This window comes from Ostrea edulis, chromosome 1, assembly GCF_947568905.1.
Source record: "Ostrea edulis chromosome 1, xbOstEdul1.1, whole genome shotgun sequence".
Lineage (NCBI taxonomy): Eukaryota > Metazoa > Mollusca > Bivalvia > Ostreida > Ostreidae > Ostrea > Ostrea edulis.
Genome location: NC_079164.1, coordinates 39159773 through 39175190, shown reverse-complemented (window position 1 = coordinate 39175190; position 15418 = coordinate 39159773). Strand labels below are relative to the sequence as shown.

General features: G+C 37.3%; 1 protein-coding gene across 1 annotated transcript in view; it reads left to right on the top strand.

Moving 5' to 3' along the window:
- The first annotated feature begins 709 nt into the window (after window positions 1–709).
- Window positions 710–15418, top strand: part of LOC125656389 (multidrug resistance-associated protein 1-like) — a 28535-nt gene continuing 13826 nt past the window's right edge. Inside the window, exons 1-11 of the mRNA XM_048886997.2 lie at window positions 710–1353; window positions 3939–4121; window positions 7510–7641; window positions 8064–8192; window positions 8528–8653; window positions 8738–8832; window positions 10095–10232; window positions 11820–12089; window positions 12221–12401; window positions 14694–15014; window positions 15228–15365. Coding sequence (XP_048742954.2) covers window positions 1303–1353; window positions 3939–4121; window positions 7510–7641; window positions 8064–8192; window positions 8528–8653; window positions 8738–8832; window positions 10095–10232; window positions 11820–12089; window positions 12221–12401; window positions 14694–15014; window positions 15228–15365 — 1764 coding nt within the window. The 5' untranslated portion in view covers window positions 710–1302. The remainder of the gene's footprint in view (window positions 1354–3938; window positions 4122–7509; window positions 7642–8063; window positions 8193–8527; window positions 8654–8737; window positions 8833–10094; window positions 10233–11819; window positions 12090–12220; window positions 12402–14693; window positions 15015–15227; window positions 15366–15418) is intronic.

Below are 15418 nucleotides of genomic sequence, written 5' to 3'. Positions count from 1 at the left end.
CAGGGGCTAAACCCCTTTTGGGCCCGAATATTTATGGTATCACAGAGTTCGGGCCCAAAACGGGCTTAGCCCCTGTGGATACGTGGTAGCCATCCATTGTTTTGTACATGTAGTAAATAAGCTCTATAACTCCATTGTAAAATTGTCATGTGATACAGTTAAGCACACTATGATATGACTTATAAAATATTACTATAAAGAGATTACATAATATTACAAGTGATACACATGTTCTTATGTACAGCGTAGTTATCTAAATAAAACTACATTTTAAATGCAGAGTGTGTGTATAATATGATTTACATCATACAAATTGATTAAGGCAGTGATATGATTTTTATATCGGGCAGTAATATGATTTTATATCATACAAATTTATTAGACTGTATGTGTATGTGGAAATGACATTAAGTACTTGAAACTTGATTACCATAAAGTTGCTTTCAGTAATGATGAATAGAAAATCTTTCTTAATTTCAATTCGTCTACAGTGTTGATCCAGAGTTGTTTTAAAGATTTGTTACAATTATGCTGAAAAGTTAGGATATATTTCACAAGAAGCTTAATTATTATACAAAATACTGTATGTAAGGCATTTAGATTCATTAACGTATACACGGGGTTGTCTAGTTCAGCGCCAGACGATCCTCGTGACAGCATTGTCTTTATATTATAAGCGTTACGTGTGTAAATTCCCTAATCTCGGTCGTTCATAGTTTTCCTTCCTGTTTGAACAGTTTCTGTGTTCAGAGAGAGGAAGTTGTGATTTACGAAATCCTTCGAACAATATGACTAGTCTACTGTGGGACTGGTTCTGGATTCTATGTACATTTAACGCAATTCATCCGGTAAATGAAGGACAATCTGGTATTTTATTTTATGCTGAGCGCTTATGGAAAATTCGAAGTATTATGTCATAGGTCTGCATGTATACAAAGAGACACCTCCGAAGAATTTGGCACGTATTGAAAATACCACCGAGTTGTAGTGCTAAACAGAGCATCTGTTGACGACAGGTATTTCGTTTTGTTTTTAAAGATCTGACATAAAGGCTGATATACCTGTTGTCAATTGAAATCATTGCGTATATGGTGACAGCGACGTTCTATTTATAGTAACGCGTTTACAGACCTTGAGTATGTACGCGTGCTTGTGGCCTTGAAGCATGTGACGATCTTGCACATCTCGCATAGGGATCCCTCGGTGTCTTTCAACCAGGATCAGTCAGTATTTCTGACAATTTTTTAAGGGATTACTCTACGATGTGATACCAGAGGCCTGTAATTAATTACAAGTTCCGTGATGGAGGCGGAAAGCGAGTTCCTTGAGTTCTGCAACTCCTCCGAGTTCTGGGTAAGATATATATCGCATCTTTATGATCAAAGATTTTTAATATTATTAAATTATGTGTGTGTTTGGCTCTGAATAGTGGACGTTGGTTATTTCCAACTGCAGTGGAAAGGATACTACGAGTATACTGCACGTGTAACTTAATTTTTAAATGAATTGCATGTAGAATTAAAACTTTGTTAAATAGGGACACGTGACATATTGTGTTTAAACATAAGACTACAGAACAAACAAGCTGTTGACGATGGAGGAAGTTAACTGTTGGCTTTAAGATGTTTTAACAAAGCATTTTCTATACACCAAGTAGGCTCATTGAATCAATCTCTCTCTCTCTCTCTCTCTCTCTCTCTCTCTCTCTCTCTCTCAGTTCGACAATAAAAAATACGTCATTTACAAAAAATACAATTGAATGAAAACTTCTCTCATGAAGTTTGATAATAAACAATACACGTCATTTACAGTAAAATTAAAGTTTACTTTAGTGAGTTCAGGCATGAACTTGCATTTTAAAAACTGTTTCAAGCAACGTGAGACTTGAAATGTAGTTGATAATTTTCAGTGTGAACATATATATATAAAATAAAAAAAATAAAAACTGGGTACATGTACATTGTATGTGTATCCTGTTGTGAAATGAAAAAATTGCATGCTTGAATTGTGGAGAAATACAGAAAAAGGTGTGAACATGTCACTAGGTATGAAATGGTTAATAAGTATATTATGAGCTGACTAGCGAAGCGAGACTATTACTTGCGAACGCGGACATTTTATGACGAGTTATGGATTTATAATGACAATTCATACAGAAAAAAAATTGGACACATGGGTTGATACAGAATTTTTGGGCATATTTTGATTGTAATAAATACAAATTTCCTAATCAATATTAAAGAAACTTGTAAATTTTCTATGATGTTAAAGTTTAAATTATTATTCCTCCCTATATAACTATATAAAATTGTCCCCACTGTTTTGGATTTCATTGAGAAATCATGGGAATAAATTACATTCCATACGCCAAATTGTATTCATTTTACTTATAAATATATGTATAATTATATGCATCATTTTTGAAGAAAACAAATTGTTTGTAGCAAGTGTCTTCAGTTGCCAATCACACCAGTCTTGAACCCATACAGTTTGCGAATAATCGTGGCAGAGCCAAACACTCCGAAAATCTAATTTTGATATCAAGTTACTGAAGACAGAAAGTAAAATGAAAATTGTCCTATATCTTAAATCAAAATTTCAGAACAACCATTCATTCATACTTTATCCCCCCCCCCCCTTAGGAGATTATAAAGAAAATACATTTACATCAATATAATTACAAATACATACGAAGAAAGGAAGAAGAAAAAACACACATACGCACACTATGCACACAATATAACCAAAAATAGAAAAGAATAGGATATTCTTAGTTGTACATCTCAATAGATGAGTATATATGGTAGCAGATGTCCCTTTTAAAACCAAGGCATATTTAATATAGATAAAATTGCTGCAGTGAGCATCTGTAGTATAGGGCTGAAGTGCTGCGCACCAATTTAAAGTTCAGCAGACAGAATGATGTGGCATAAAGACAGAAAGTAAAACGAAAACTGTCCTGTATCTTGAATCAAAATTTCAGAACAACCCTCCTCTATGAATGTATAATTTACATTCTCTGTACTATTGTAAGCTAATTTTTACATACTATTTCATGGTACATTGGTTACCAGGGTGAAAAGTACCAGTGTAGTTGAATCAGGTTAAAATCATAAAGTAAAGGGTATCCCACGGTTTTGTGCCTTCTTCGGGTGACGTACTTATCTATACTGAGGTGACCCGTCTCTTCTGATTAATCAATCCTTTAGTTACAGCTAGAAAAGAGTCGTCTCTTCTGCATAATCAATTACTTAGTTACATAGAGGACCCATCTTCCATGGCCAAAAAAAAAAAAAAAATGCCGGATGAAGTTCAACCCAGGGCCGTAAATTACATAGAGGCGGAGGAGGCAGCTGCCTCCTCCAACTTTTGAGCCAAAAAAAATTAAAATTTAAAGTTCATTAGAATTTATGTTGTTTCCAATAACTAAGAACATGATACCTCCCTTAAAAAGCATTCCAAATCTTTCTTTTAGAATGAGTTAGTCAAGTAACATCTTAGAAGGCCCTAGAATCAAGGATTTTGCACGAAACGTGTTCAGTGTGCACAAAATGTGCTCAGCGTCTGGGGGCCTGGGTGGCCCCCAGACCCCCGCCTAATTTCCTGCCTCCTCCAAATTGAAGGTTAATTTACGGCCCTCAACCTTTCCAAAACTAAAGCGCTACATTTAGGGTCCCTCCATACGGCGGGTGCCCTGTAGCCCTCTGTCCGTCCGTCAACACTTTCTAGAGCACGTGATAACTTTTTCATAAATTTTATGCACAATACTTTGATTAGGCAGAGAGAGAAATCTCCTTTCAATTTTCAGATTTATCGCTTTTGTCCTGACTAGGAATTCTTTAATATTAAGATAATAGCACTTTTCAAATCTATGGTTTTCAGTGTTGAAATTTCCGAGTATTTAGAAATTGTTCGCAATTGATTTCTTTCTTTTCCAGAACACCACAACTTTCCTGAATAACTCCTGGCCCCGTGTTCCATCCTGTTTCCAAACCACCGTGTTGACATGGCTTCCGTGTGCCTGGTTATGGCTGGCACTGGCTCCGTATGCCTGCTACCTGTATTACTCGGACAACAGGGAGAGAAGTATCTCTGCCAACGCTCTCAGTGCCTTCAAATCTGTAAGACCACTTTAAAACACAAACAGTATACATGTACCTCTGTACAATAACAGTACAAATAAGTAAAATTAGGATTTTCGAAAGAAAAAAACAACAACAAACACAAAACGAATTGCTGCCGTCGCGGTTTTAGAGTATCGGTCGGCATTTGCGTTATTTCACATTAAAACATTGTTGTGACGTCAGTTCATTGTTTTGACAGTACTTATATTTTTCATACTGTACTGAACATAGTCCAGTATTATTAAGAGCAGTCCAGTATTATTAAGAGCAGGCCAATATTATGAGAAATACTGGACTGACAGTAAAAATCAGGAACAAAGACCACTCTTTGTTGTTCGAGAAAACATATTTATCATTTATCAAATACAATATTCAAGGCATGAAATATTCCAGTAAATTATACGAAATGAGTGTTTCATGAATAATCCGATATAATCCGGATATGAAATCGTTAAGGCACCACAGTTATAAATCCATGTCACAATCATTCATTTAAACACATGCACATTAAAGTCGCAAATTCACTGTTACATCCCCGGCAGTGATGTTTATTTCTTTTCTCGATCCAAAGGAAACACTTTCATTGAGCTTCACTTTTTTCGGCTCCGGCAGGGACACTGTGGACGGTTTTTGAATTAAATCACTAACACTCTGTAATTGTTCATCGGAGGTGCGTTTGTAGTTGCGAATCGCAGATGACATGACGAATCTTTTATTTGCTCTCAAATGATGCTGCAGTGATATGATTATTTCATACACTGTATTCGGATAGTACTCTTTTCCTGCCTTATTTCGTACTTTAAGAATAAAGAATTTCAATGCCGAATTCAAATGTTCATTTGACATAGTCAGAAGTTCGCCGTGCCATTTCCGCGCGTTTTTCCAAGAATTAAAGACGCTCACTGCCCAACGTGTCTTGTTAATGGTATTGACAGGTTTGGAGTTCAAAACAAAGTCTTGTACATCGTGTTCCTGTAAAGGCAATGCAAATCGCTCGAAATTGTCCACTTTCTCTATTTCCTGTGAGGCCTGAACTAAGAGGTCGTTGTCTGCATCTGATATATCAGAAAAACAGTCACTTTTAAGGTCAAAGTTCAATTTAAAATTTGGTTTCTTCCTTCTTTCTTCCTCTAAATCCAGAATATCATTCATCAGAATTCTCGTCTGCTAAATCCGTAGTAGTATCGCGAAATTTATTTCGAGTAAGAGGGTAGTCATCATCTGAGTCCATTTCTTCAAGACACCCGGACTAAATGCTAAAAGAGGGATACGGCTTCTGTTTTTATACCAGTTATAAGCCTACGTGTCAGTATCATATTATTAGGGTTCCCAGAAAGGAACGTAGGAAATCAATGTTTTGTTTTATCTAAAACATTCTTTCCGAACACCCTTTACGTCCCCCCATTCACCCAAAAAAGAAAACCTGTTTTGTTGAGTAGTCTTCAGACAATAGAAGCGTTCGAATCGCTTTCCATGAAGAACAAAACCCTGTTTTGAGGAGTACCGTATTATGACAATTGAAATGATGAGCTAACAGTTTTTTGTGAATTAAAGACAAGATTTGACCTTGTGTGCCATTAAAGTTTATGAATTCCTAATATATCAAAATTATTAAAAACAAATCAGAAACGAAAGGTGTAAATATATTTGTCTATACCAATGATTATTTGTACGTGGGTTTTTTGTGTGCGTTTAAATGCATTTGTTTTTAGATAGAACAATGTTTTAAGTAAGATACAAGACTCGATGGTCTATTGTGTCAGATACGGGACTGATCACTCGCCGCTACGCGGCTCGTGCCAGTCCCGTATCTGACATAATAGACCATCTTCGTCTTGTATCCCTTACATATACTCGGGCTTCATTTTAGCAAGCCTTCGATTCGCGTACTCTCATGCCCTGATAGGTGACAGTAAGCTTGAAAACTTGAAAATACATGCTGTATTGGTATTTAAATATTTTTAAGACCTCTGAAGTAGTTTTGAACTTTTTAATTGTTTATCAAGGCATTTTCATGATAAGTTTATTTTAATTTACATTCCCAATGCTCTTGCCTTTGATATCTTTACAAATTTTAATGACAGCCATTTCCTCATGAATGCGCTGCAGTTGTGAACAATGCGCTTATGAATCTTGATAGTACATGTATGTCTATTTTTAACTGCTGGGAATTTCGACGGAAATGAAAATAGAATGTAAACATAAAAAGTAATTTTTGTTTTGAAAATACATGTAGGTATGTATACATATAGGGTATTAACGCGCTTAATGAAGTATGCAGATGTGAAGCGTCGCATTCCATACCTTCATGTATTTTTAGGTAACCTGAGTAAACTCAAGTGACCTATTGCAATTGGTTGTCGTCCGTCATCGTCCGTCGTGCGTTAACAATTGAACATTCGTAACTTCCTCTTTATCGTTTGGACAAGGGGAACATTAATTATAAATTTCAAGACTCCTGCACCCCTGGGACCCTAAGGGTGGTGCATGCAAAAATTGACCAAAAATCTCGTTCTCTACAACTACATATGTGTAAGAAAAACTAAATGCACAGTGATGTAGAGTAGGAAGGCCTCTACCACAAATATAATTTTCATGATCCTAGGGGTAGGGGTTCTGACCCCATGGCGGGGCTAAACTTGGTATTTTGTGTTAATGTGTAAAACACTTAAATAGCATCTTCTTTAGTGCTACTGATACTAAATTGACACTAAATGGATATTTAGAAAGAGCGGGTAATTCTTTACCAAAATTGTAAATTTGATAATTCCCGGTGGGGTAGGGAATTTGGTATCAGAGTGGGGTCAAAATGGTCAGTTATTAAATCTGAACAATAGACATTTTTAACTTCTTCTTGATAACTACACGTACCATTCGGCGTGACTAAACACAGAATAAACACTGTGTTCCGGAGTAACTCGAAACACGGCTATTGTTTTCAAATTTGGTATGAAGCATCGTTGGGATAAGGGGGACGTATATTGTAAATTTAAGGACTCCTGCACTCCGGGGGCTTAGGGATGGGACAAAAATTGGCCAATTTTCAAGAAATCTCCTTCTCTACACCTGCATATCCTTAAAAAAAATTATTATTGTATTATGTAAAACCTTTTTTAGGGCATTGGAGTTTTAAGAACACACATTGTTTTGTACTGTTACTGAATATTAGAATTTAGCTTGGATATTCAGAGAGTGTGGCGTTGAGAGCTTGATGGTGTTATAAATTGCGTCAGCTGAAATCGCGACGTCATGAAATTGTATTAGTGAGTGATAACGTGTTTTGTGACAGTGGGACGGTGTGTTGGATCAAATTGACTTTCAGTATCAAGTTTGATAAAAAATTAAATGGTGATTATTATCAGTGTTTGATATGTTTCTTTTTAAGGGGATCAGCTTCTTACTCGGGTTAATGGTCCTGGTGGGGCTGATTCATGATCTCACAAAAGACGATAACAGGACTCTGGCTAACTTACCACCTGCCATTCTCCTCAGTGTCTTCTTACGGCTGGCTACGTTTGTAAGTTGTAACCAAGAACTTAGAAAGACGGATTCAGAAGGGGCGGAGGGGATATTGACATCCCTAAAAGATTCCGCTTAATGATATCGCATTCATTAACTGTTCTCAAAACTTCAACACATTTATGGTCATTTCTCGTTAATGATTTTACGTATAGTAGACATAACAAAGGAATACAACAAACAATTAAAATCACAATAAAAGTTTTTTCGAATTTATATGAAGATTCTATCTATCTATCTGATTATCTATCTATTTATGAAGATTCTATCTATCTATCTATCTATCTGTATATGTGTTTTGGATTTTATAATATTGTTTATTCGTCGATAGATCTCTAATGCGACTCTGTCATGGTTGATAGTTAATTGTGATCAGTATCTTGTATGTTTTACATTTGATTTCCGTGGTGTCGTTGACAGCTGCTAGCAGGCTTCCTGAACCAGGTGGAGAGGTTGTGCGGCATCGTGTCCTCCGGTGTACAGTTTGTGTTCTGGTTATTGCTCCTGGTGTTCAATGTAGTGCCATTTTATTCCAAAATTATGCTGCAGGTAAACACATATACTAACAACACATAGGAAATACCCATCTTCTTCTGTCAGATTAAAGCCGTAAAATAATGAACAGTAAAGGAATTCAGAACATCATAGGTTATTTTCTATTCAGCAGATTTACCTATCTTGCATTGGTAGAACTTATTTCACAGAAACAGATACCACTTGTTACAATGTAGGAAAAGAAGGAAAAATCATTTTGGCAGATATTTGTTGATTATCTTATCATTCACACAGTGTGATTTCAATAAAGAGACTATCTATACCCCCCCCCCCTCCCTCCTAAGTTTTGTTTTCCATCAGTAGTATATCACTCGTCTATTTTTTTCCAGGCATATCATTGGGATCTCTTTAAGTTTATCATGTTTTACATATACTATTCTGCCATCTTCGTCCAGTTTGTACTTCACTGTATAGCAGAAAAAGTAGATGGGCCTACATCGAAACCTTCCGAACAGGTACCACACTACTGTCTAAGTGACATTTCGGCATTTTTTCTGTTCTCGTCTTCTTTCTCCTTGATGAACTATATCTTCTTTCAGAGTGAGCTAAACCCGCTGTACTGTTTTAAACAAAAGCCATGTCCAGAGAAGGAGAGCTCGGTGTTGAACAGATTGTACTTCTGGTGGCTCAATCCGTAAGTCGTTCTTTCTATTTATTCCTTCATTCATTTGTTCTTTCATTTGTATGGAGACGACTTCTTTATCGGTCTAGTACTAGATTTTATCTTACAACTTGGACTCCATCCCGTTATGAATTGTCATCGTTCCATCGCAGCCTAACATGTCAGGGGATTTCATGGGTTTCTAAATCGTCACATGTGATTCACTTCACTGGTACTATGTCAAAATCTCGTGGAAAATTCCGCACTAATCAATCTGTATTGACGTCATATAAGTGTGCCAACAAGGTCACTTTTACGGACAGTAATAAAGCGAAGTATTTTTAACGACTTGGCGAATGTTCTTACTAATCTTGCTTGTGAATAAAATTAGCATGAAAATAAGGAAAAGCTACATTTTGATGATTTATTTGAATTCATGGACACTGTTATCGGCAGTAAAATCTCCCGGGACCGGTTACTGTGATATATGCTACATGTACTTCTGCACTGCCGTAAAATGTAATCCTCTTCCATTCTATATTCAAACATACTCTCCAACTGTAGAGGTATATATGCTTAATTCACAGTGGAACATTATTTATAATGTACATGTAGGATTACATTTATTGGTTTGACATTAACCATTTATACAATCGACGTTTTATACCCGATACCAGCCTCTTGAAATAAAGATGGATGATTTTTCATTGATCTCAACGACCTAGTGAATTTTGTTCTGTTTTAAAACAAATATCATTCACACGTATTTCCTGTATACAAGTCTGCACGAAATCCTAATAAACATTAATCTGTAAAATGGATAAATTTGTTTACAGGTATTACCCTTTCGGATTGGTCTTTTCTAATTCACGAACTTTTGAACGCTGATTTCTCAGTAATGTATGATGAGTAGACAAGCACTAACTAAATCATCCGTGGAAATCCAACGATGCGTGTTAGGTGTAATAAACACTGTATGTACATGTATAATATTATGTTCATGGACATGTATATTATACATGTAACTTAAAAGTCTCAATTTTCACATGTCGGACTCGTAATGACGAATTTACATGTACGATCCCCCCCCCCCCCCCAACCACACACACACACACGAAGCTATCGCGAATATTCCTCCGTTGTAAGCATAAATCCATTAGAAGACTGTTTGTTCTAACCGTATTGTACTGTATATTAGTAAAGTCTGGGAATCGGAATGATGATAAAAAAAATTCAGCATACTGCTATCAATAACTAGGTATGTTTAGCGTTCAAATTTTCATTTATTTTTTCAGACTTGTGACATCTTCCTTAAAGACTCCATTAAAACTTGAAGACATGTGGCTTTTGAACAAGGAAGATAAGAACAGCACATTGACAGAGGAATTCGAGAAACATTGGAAACGAGAGATCATAGACTCTAAAATCAAACTGTACGTCTTCCGGGCATCCGTAAATATTTCTCTCATTTTCAAGGTCTTTTGTTTTAATTTTGAATATCTTTAATTATCAAGCCTCCCAAACGAAGGTTGGAAACATATTGTTTTTGATCGGTTATTCTTCTTCCACCTATTGATTTTCCTTCTTACGCCTAAAATTTCCGCAGCCGTTCTCCGTTAACTGTTGATGAATGTATTAGATACCCATGGATATAATAGGCCAATGTACATGTATATCTAATTCATAATTGTGCAGAAATGTTTTCGTTTTCAGGTTAAAGGGGGTTAAGATACATTTGGGGGGGGGGGGGGGGGGTGTTAAATGGAGTGGCTCTAACATAGAAATACATGTACACATATGGCGAAACAATAATTCCAAAATTTAACATATACAATGTATATAACTTGACAAATATGATAGATAGAGTCCTAGGGTTTTCAGAAATGAGAGGAAAATGACAGGGCCTACAAACTATTAGCAAGGTCAAGGGACTCCAGTGACCTTGACCTGACCATTAAGATATTAGGTTAATAACGACATATGTTCGTGTGTGTCTAAAATTCTCGTGATGTTTCTCAAACGTTATGCATGATAATGCATAATGAATCTGTGAATTGAGATACAATGCTTCTTTTAAGTAGCAATGTTATTGAATAAGAAAGATAAATTTCGCTAATTTGATGGTTGTGAGTTATGTCTAATGTACTGTATGTTTGACTGTATAATTGAACTTCGCTGGGTAGAAATAGATGATTATGACATTATAAGTCCAAGTATGTAGGTAGAACCGTGACAGATAGCGACATGGGATCTTCAGAAATGATAAGAGGATGATACACGTAAGACCCACACATTAGTATCAAGGTCAAGTGACTCCAGTTACCGTGACATCTGACCTTTAAAATAATTGTATTGCTTCAGAACAGGGTCTGATAGAGTCATAGGATCTTCAGGAATAATGAAAGGATGATGAGACCTACAAATCACAATCAAGGTAAAGTGACTCCAGTGACTTTGACCTCTGACATTTCACATAACAACTGGTATAACTTTAGAGCCGGGATTGATAGAGACATGGGATCTTCAGGAATAAGAGGCTACAAACTAGTATCGATCTCAGATTACTCCAATGAAGATCATAAAATGTATTTCTTCAGAACCCAGACTGATAGAGACATGGAATTTTCAGATGTGGTAAAAGGATGCTGTGACCTACAAACTTGTATCAAGTGACCTTGACCTCTTACTCGATGAAATGTAAATAAACATATTATTCTTCAACGATTGACAGTCATGTTCAATACACTTTATTTAATTTCTCTTGTTGGCATGGATTTGTGCAAGGAAGTTATGAATGCGGGAGAACACAGTAGAGCTCCGTAAAAGCCATCTCTTATACAGCCAGTAGCTTGTTAGGGAGACTTTATAATCGCCAGATTATAGTCTTAATTTGTTATATTAATTTCTGTTTAGAAATGCGTAGGGTCCTGCCTAATTTTCAGGGTTTTGTGAAATTCTCACATTTTATGGTATCCTTACGTAATAGTGTAGATTAACACTGGTACATTGCATCCTTTTAGACAAAGGCTGAAGACGTCCGACATGAGCAAACAAGAAATCTACGCACGAGCCTCGAAAGCACACGAGAAAACCCCACTCCTAGGCAGCGGGAAGTCGGGTCCAGTGTTTACTGCCAGTCAGGGAGCAGCTCCACCCCCGACTGTCCCCCCATCCATCATCCCCTCCCTATCCACCGCCCTGACAAAAACTTTTGGGATTGTTTATCTGGTGTCTCTTGGATTTAAGTTTCTCTCTGATGTTCTACAGTTTGTCAGTCCAATTCTGTTGGGGTAATACTACAAAACACCTCAGATTGATATTATATCTTGCATGTTAATGTAATAACATACGGTAGTTGAAATTATATACCATTAATGTGTGAAATAACATGTGAAACATTGATCTCTGGTTATTATGTCAGTATCCTGATAGACTACGCCGACAATAGAGCTGAGCTCCCACTGTGGAGGGGGTTAATCCCCGCCATCCTCCTTTTCCTGGCTTCCTGCCTCCAGTCTGTCTTCTATCATCAGAACTACCACGTGGGAATGTCTGTCGGTATGAGAATCAGGTCCACTCTCATCGCAGCCATATTCAGAAAGGTACGGGTTGTCTAACATGAAAACAACAACCAGTCGCGGTAGCCAAGCGGTTAAGTAGGTACATACCACATCGTTATAATGGCTGACTTATTTAAAAAAAAAAACATGAATGGAAATATAAATATCAGCAATATTTTTGCATTCCTTTTACATTTGATTGTCTAGCTGAGTAGCTTAGTAGGCTGGTATGTCAACTGCAAATCTATAGATCGTTGGTTCGAGTCCAGCAGGTGTTTACAATTCATTTTCAGATCACTGTCTACTTAAACTGCAATTTTTACTAAATAAATTGGAAAGGTTTCAATTTCAAAATAGTATTGTGCATATCCTCCACTTTTCATTCATATCAAATTTCTCCTTAAGGCGCTCGCTTCACAACTAGGAGACTCATGGTTTGATTCTCGGTCCTAGCGCTGCATCAAACCTAGGACGTGATAGGGAGTGACTGCTCCATCACCAAGTCACATAGGTTTTTTTCCGGATATGACCTTAAAAACGGAGTTCTCGTTCTACAATAGGCGTGATGAGAGAATCCTCTCTACTTCGGCCGTAAAGCCCCTTTCACACATTCACGGATGAGACGCCGGATTATCCCGGATTGTCAATCCGTGATGGTCCGCGACAATTCGTCATCACCCTGTACAAACCGTGTACGCATTCGGAGTCGTCCGGGACAATCCGGCTTGGCCAAGCCAAACCGTGATTTTTAAAAAAAAAATTTTTTTTACCCCGGATCGTCCCGGAAGAAATTCCTCCGTATATATCAGTGTAGGTACCGTGTATCAAACGAGAGGTCCGTGTATCAACCGAGAGGTCCGTGTATCAACCGAGAAGTCCGTGTAGCCACCGAAGTAACCGTGTAAAGTCCCATGTCATCCGTGTACAAAACTTTTCTGCTGAAGAACACGGATGTCTACGGTCTGGACACGGACTGTTCCAGGTAACTACACGGAGAGACACGATAAACGCAGGGAAGAAAGACCGCGATAATCCGTGAAACAACCGTGGATGGACCGGCAGAAACCGTGATCTTCCGTACGCTCCGTGATCATGCCAGCACCGACTGGGATTTTTTTCGGGGACGTACGGGTAGCCACCTTGCTTATCCGTAGCGAAACCGGCGTTTTCCGTGTCTGCATCGTGATAAGACCGTGTTGACACCGGCATTACGGATCACACCAAATGACTAGAATTTTGCATCCGGCGTCGAGCGGCCCCTGATCCGCGAATGTGTGAAAGGGACTTAAGCGTCATATATTGGTCAACATTTGTGGCACTTGACACACTTGCTGGTGACGTCTTTATAAGACTGCAAAAGTGAAAACACCATACAAGAAATGAAAAACATAACAAAACCCACATTATTTGGATTAAGAAAGATTCATAAACGTGGATGTTGAGGCCTTTTGTGGGTTTATAATGAGATACTGGAAAATTTTCGAAAGGGCACACAATAACATTTAAAAAAAAAACCATGGAAACGCCGAATACAAAATGGGGATTATCACCCTCAAATTCGTTGCTGGGTGTTACTAAAACGCAGACCTGAAGACGGAACGAAACGAAGTTTAAAAAATTAAAATGATTAATATAGCTTAGATAACACCTAAAACCGAACAAATACGCTTTATTTTAATCAAAATTAGATTTTATGAAATTTGTTTACAAATGTAAAAACAATTTTATTTAAAAAAAAATTGCATCATAAATTAATTGATTTGAAAGTATTTTCTAGTAACCATCATTTCCAGATTTCATTGTTTCACTACATACATATAGTTGAAACCAGTAATATATGTACTGTAGGCGCTGGCACTGGAGATATATGTACTGTTGGCGCTAATATTGGTAATATATGTACTGTAGGTGCTAATATTGGTAATATATGTACTGTAGGCGCTGCCACTGGTAATATTGTACTGTAGGCGCTGGTTTTGGTAATATTGTACTGTAGGCGCCGATATTGGTAATATTGTACTGTAGGCGCTGACACTGGTAATATATGTACTGTAGGCGCCGATATTGGTAATATATGTACTGTAGGCGCTGACATTGGTAGTATATATGTACTGTAGGCACTGATATTGGTAATATATGTACTGTAGGCGCTGACACTGGTAATATATGTACTGTAGGCGTTGATAATAATATATGTACTGTAGGCGCTGATATTGGTAGTATATGTATTGTACTGTTGGCTGTAATACTGATAATATATGTGCCGTAGGCGTTGATATTGGTAATATATGCACACTGCTGTAGGCGCTGACACTGGTTATATATGTATTATAGGCGTTAAGACTGAGTCCCTCGGCACGGAAGGACAGCACATTGGGGGAGATAGTGAACTTGATGTCTGTAGATTGTCAGAGGATACAAGACACATTTACATACTCCTGGTCCCTGATGACATGTCCCCTTCAAATGTTGCTTGGAATCTACCTATTATGGAATGTGGTGGGGGCGTCCTGTATCGCTGGCTTGGTAGTGCTAATTCTGATGGTACCACTCAATTCGTACGTTGTGGTCAAACAGAAAGATCTCAATATGAAAGTACTACGTCTGAAGGGACAGAGAACCAAATTAATGACGGACATCCTTAACGGAATGAAGGTCAGTAAAAGTAGAGCAATGGTTTTTATATATTCGTTCGTAGTAAACGCAAATGAATGACATTAATTCCCTGTTGTGAATCTGATAATAATTGATATTGTTGAAATCGGTTCAGAACCTTGACATTTGTAAAGTAGGATGAAGGATAATTATATTATCATCAAATTCATTGAAGGAGAAGGGTGTGATACTATATTCTTACAACCTAAATAGGTATTAAAGATGTATGCTTGGGAACCCTCGTTTGAGGAAAAAGTAAAGAAAATTCGGGACGAGGAGTTGGTACATCTCAGGAGGGTTGCTTGGTTACAAGGAAGCACCACGTTTTGTTGGATTCTAGCACCGTATCTGGTAAACAGTGATATAATTTTATATAGTTCTCCATTGTTTGTTTTTCCCCCGAA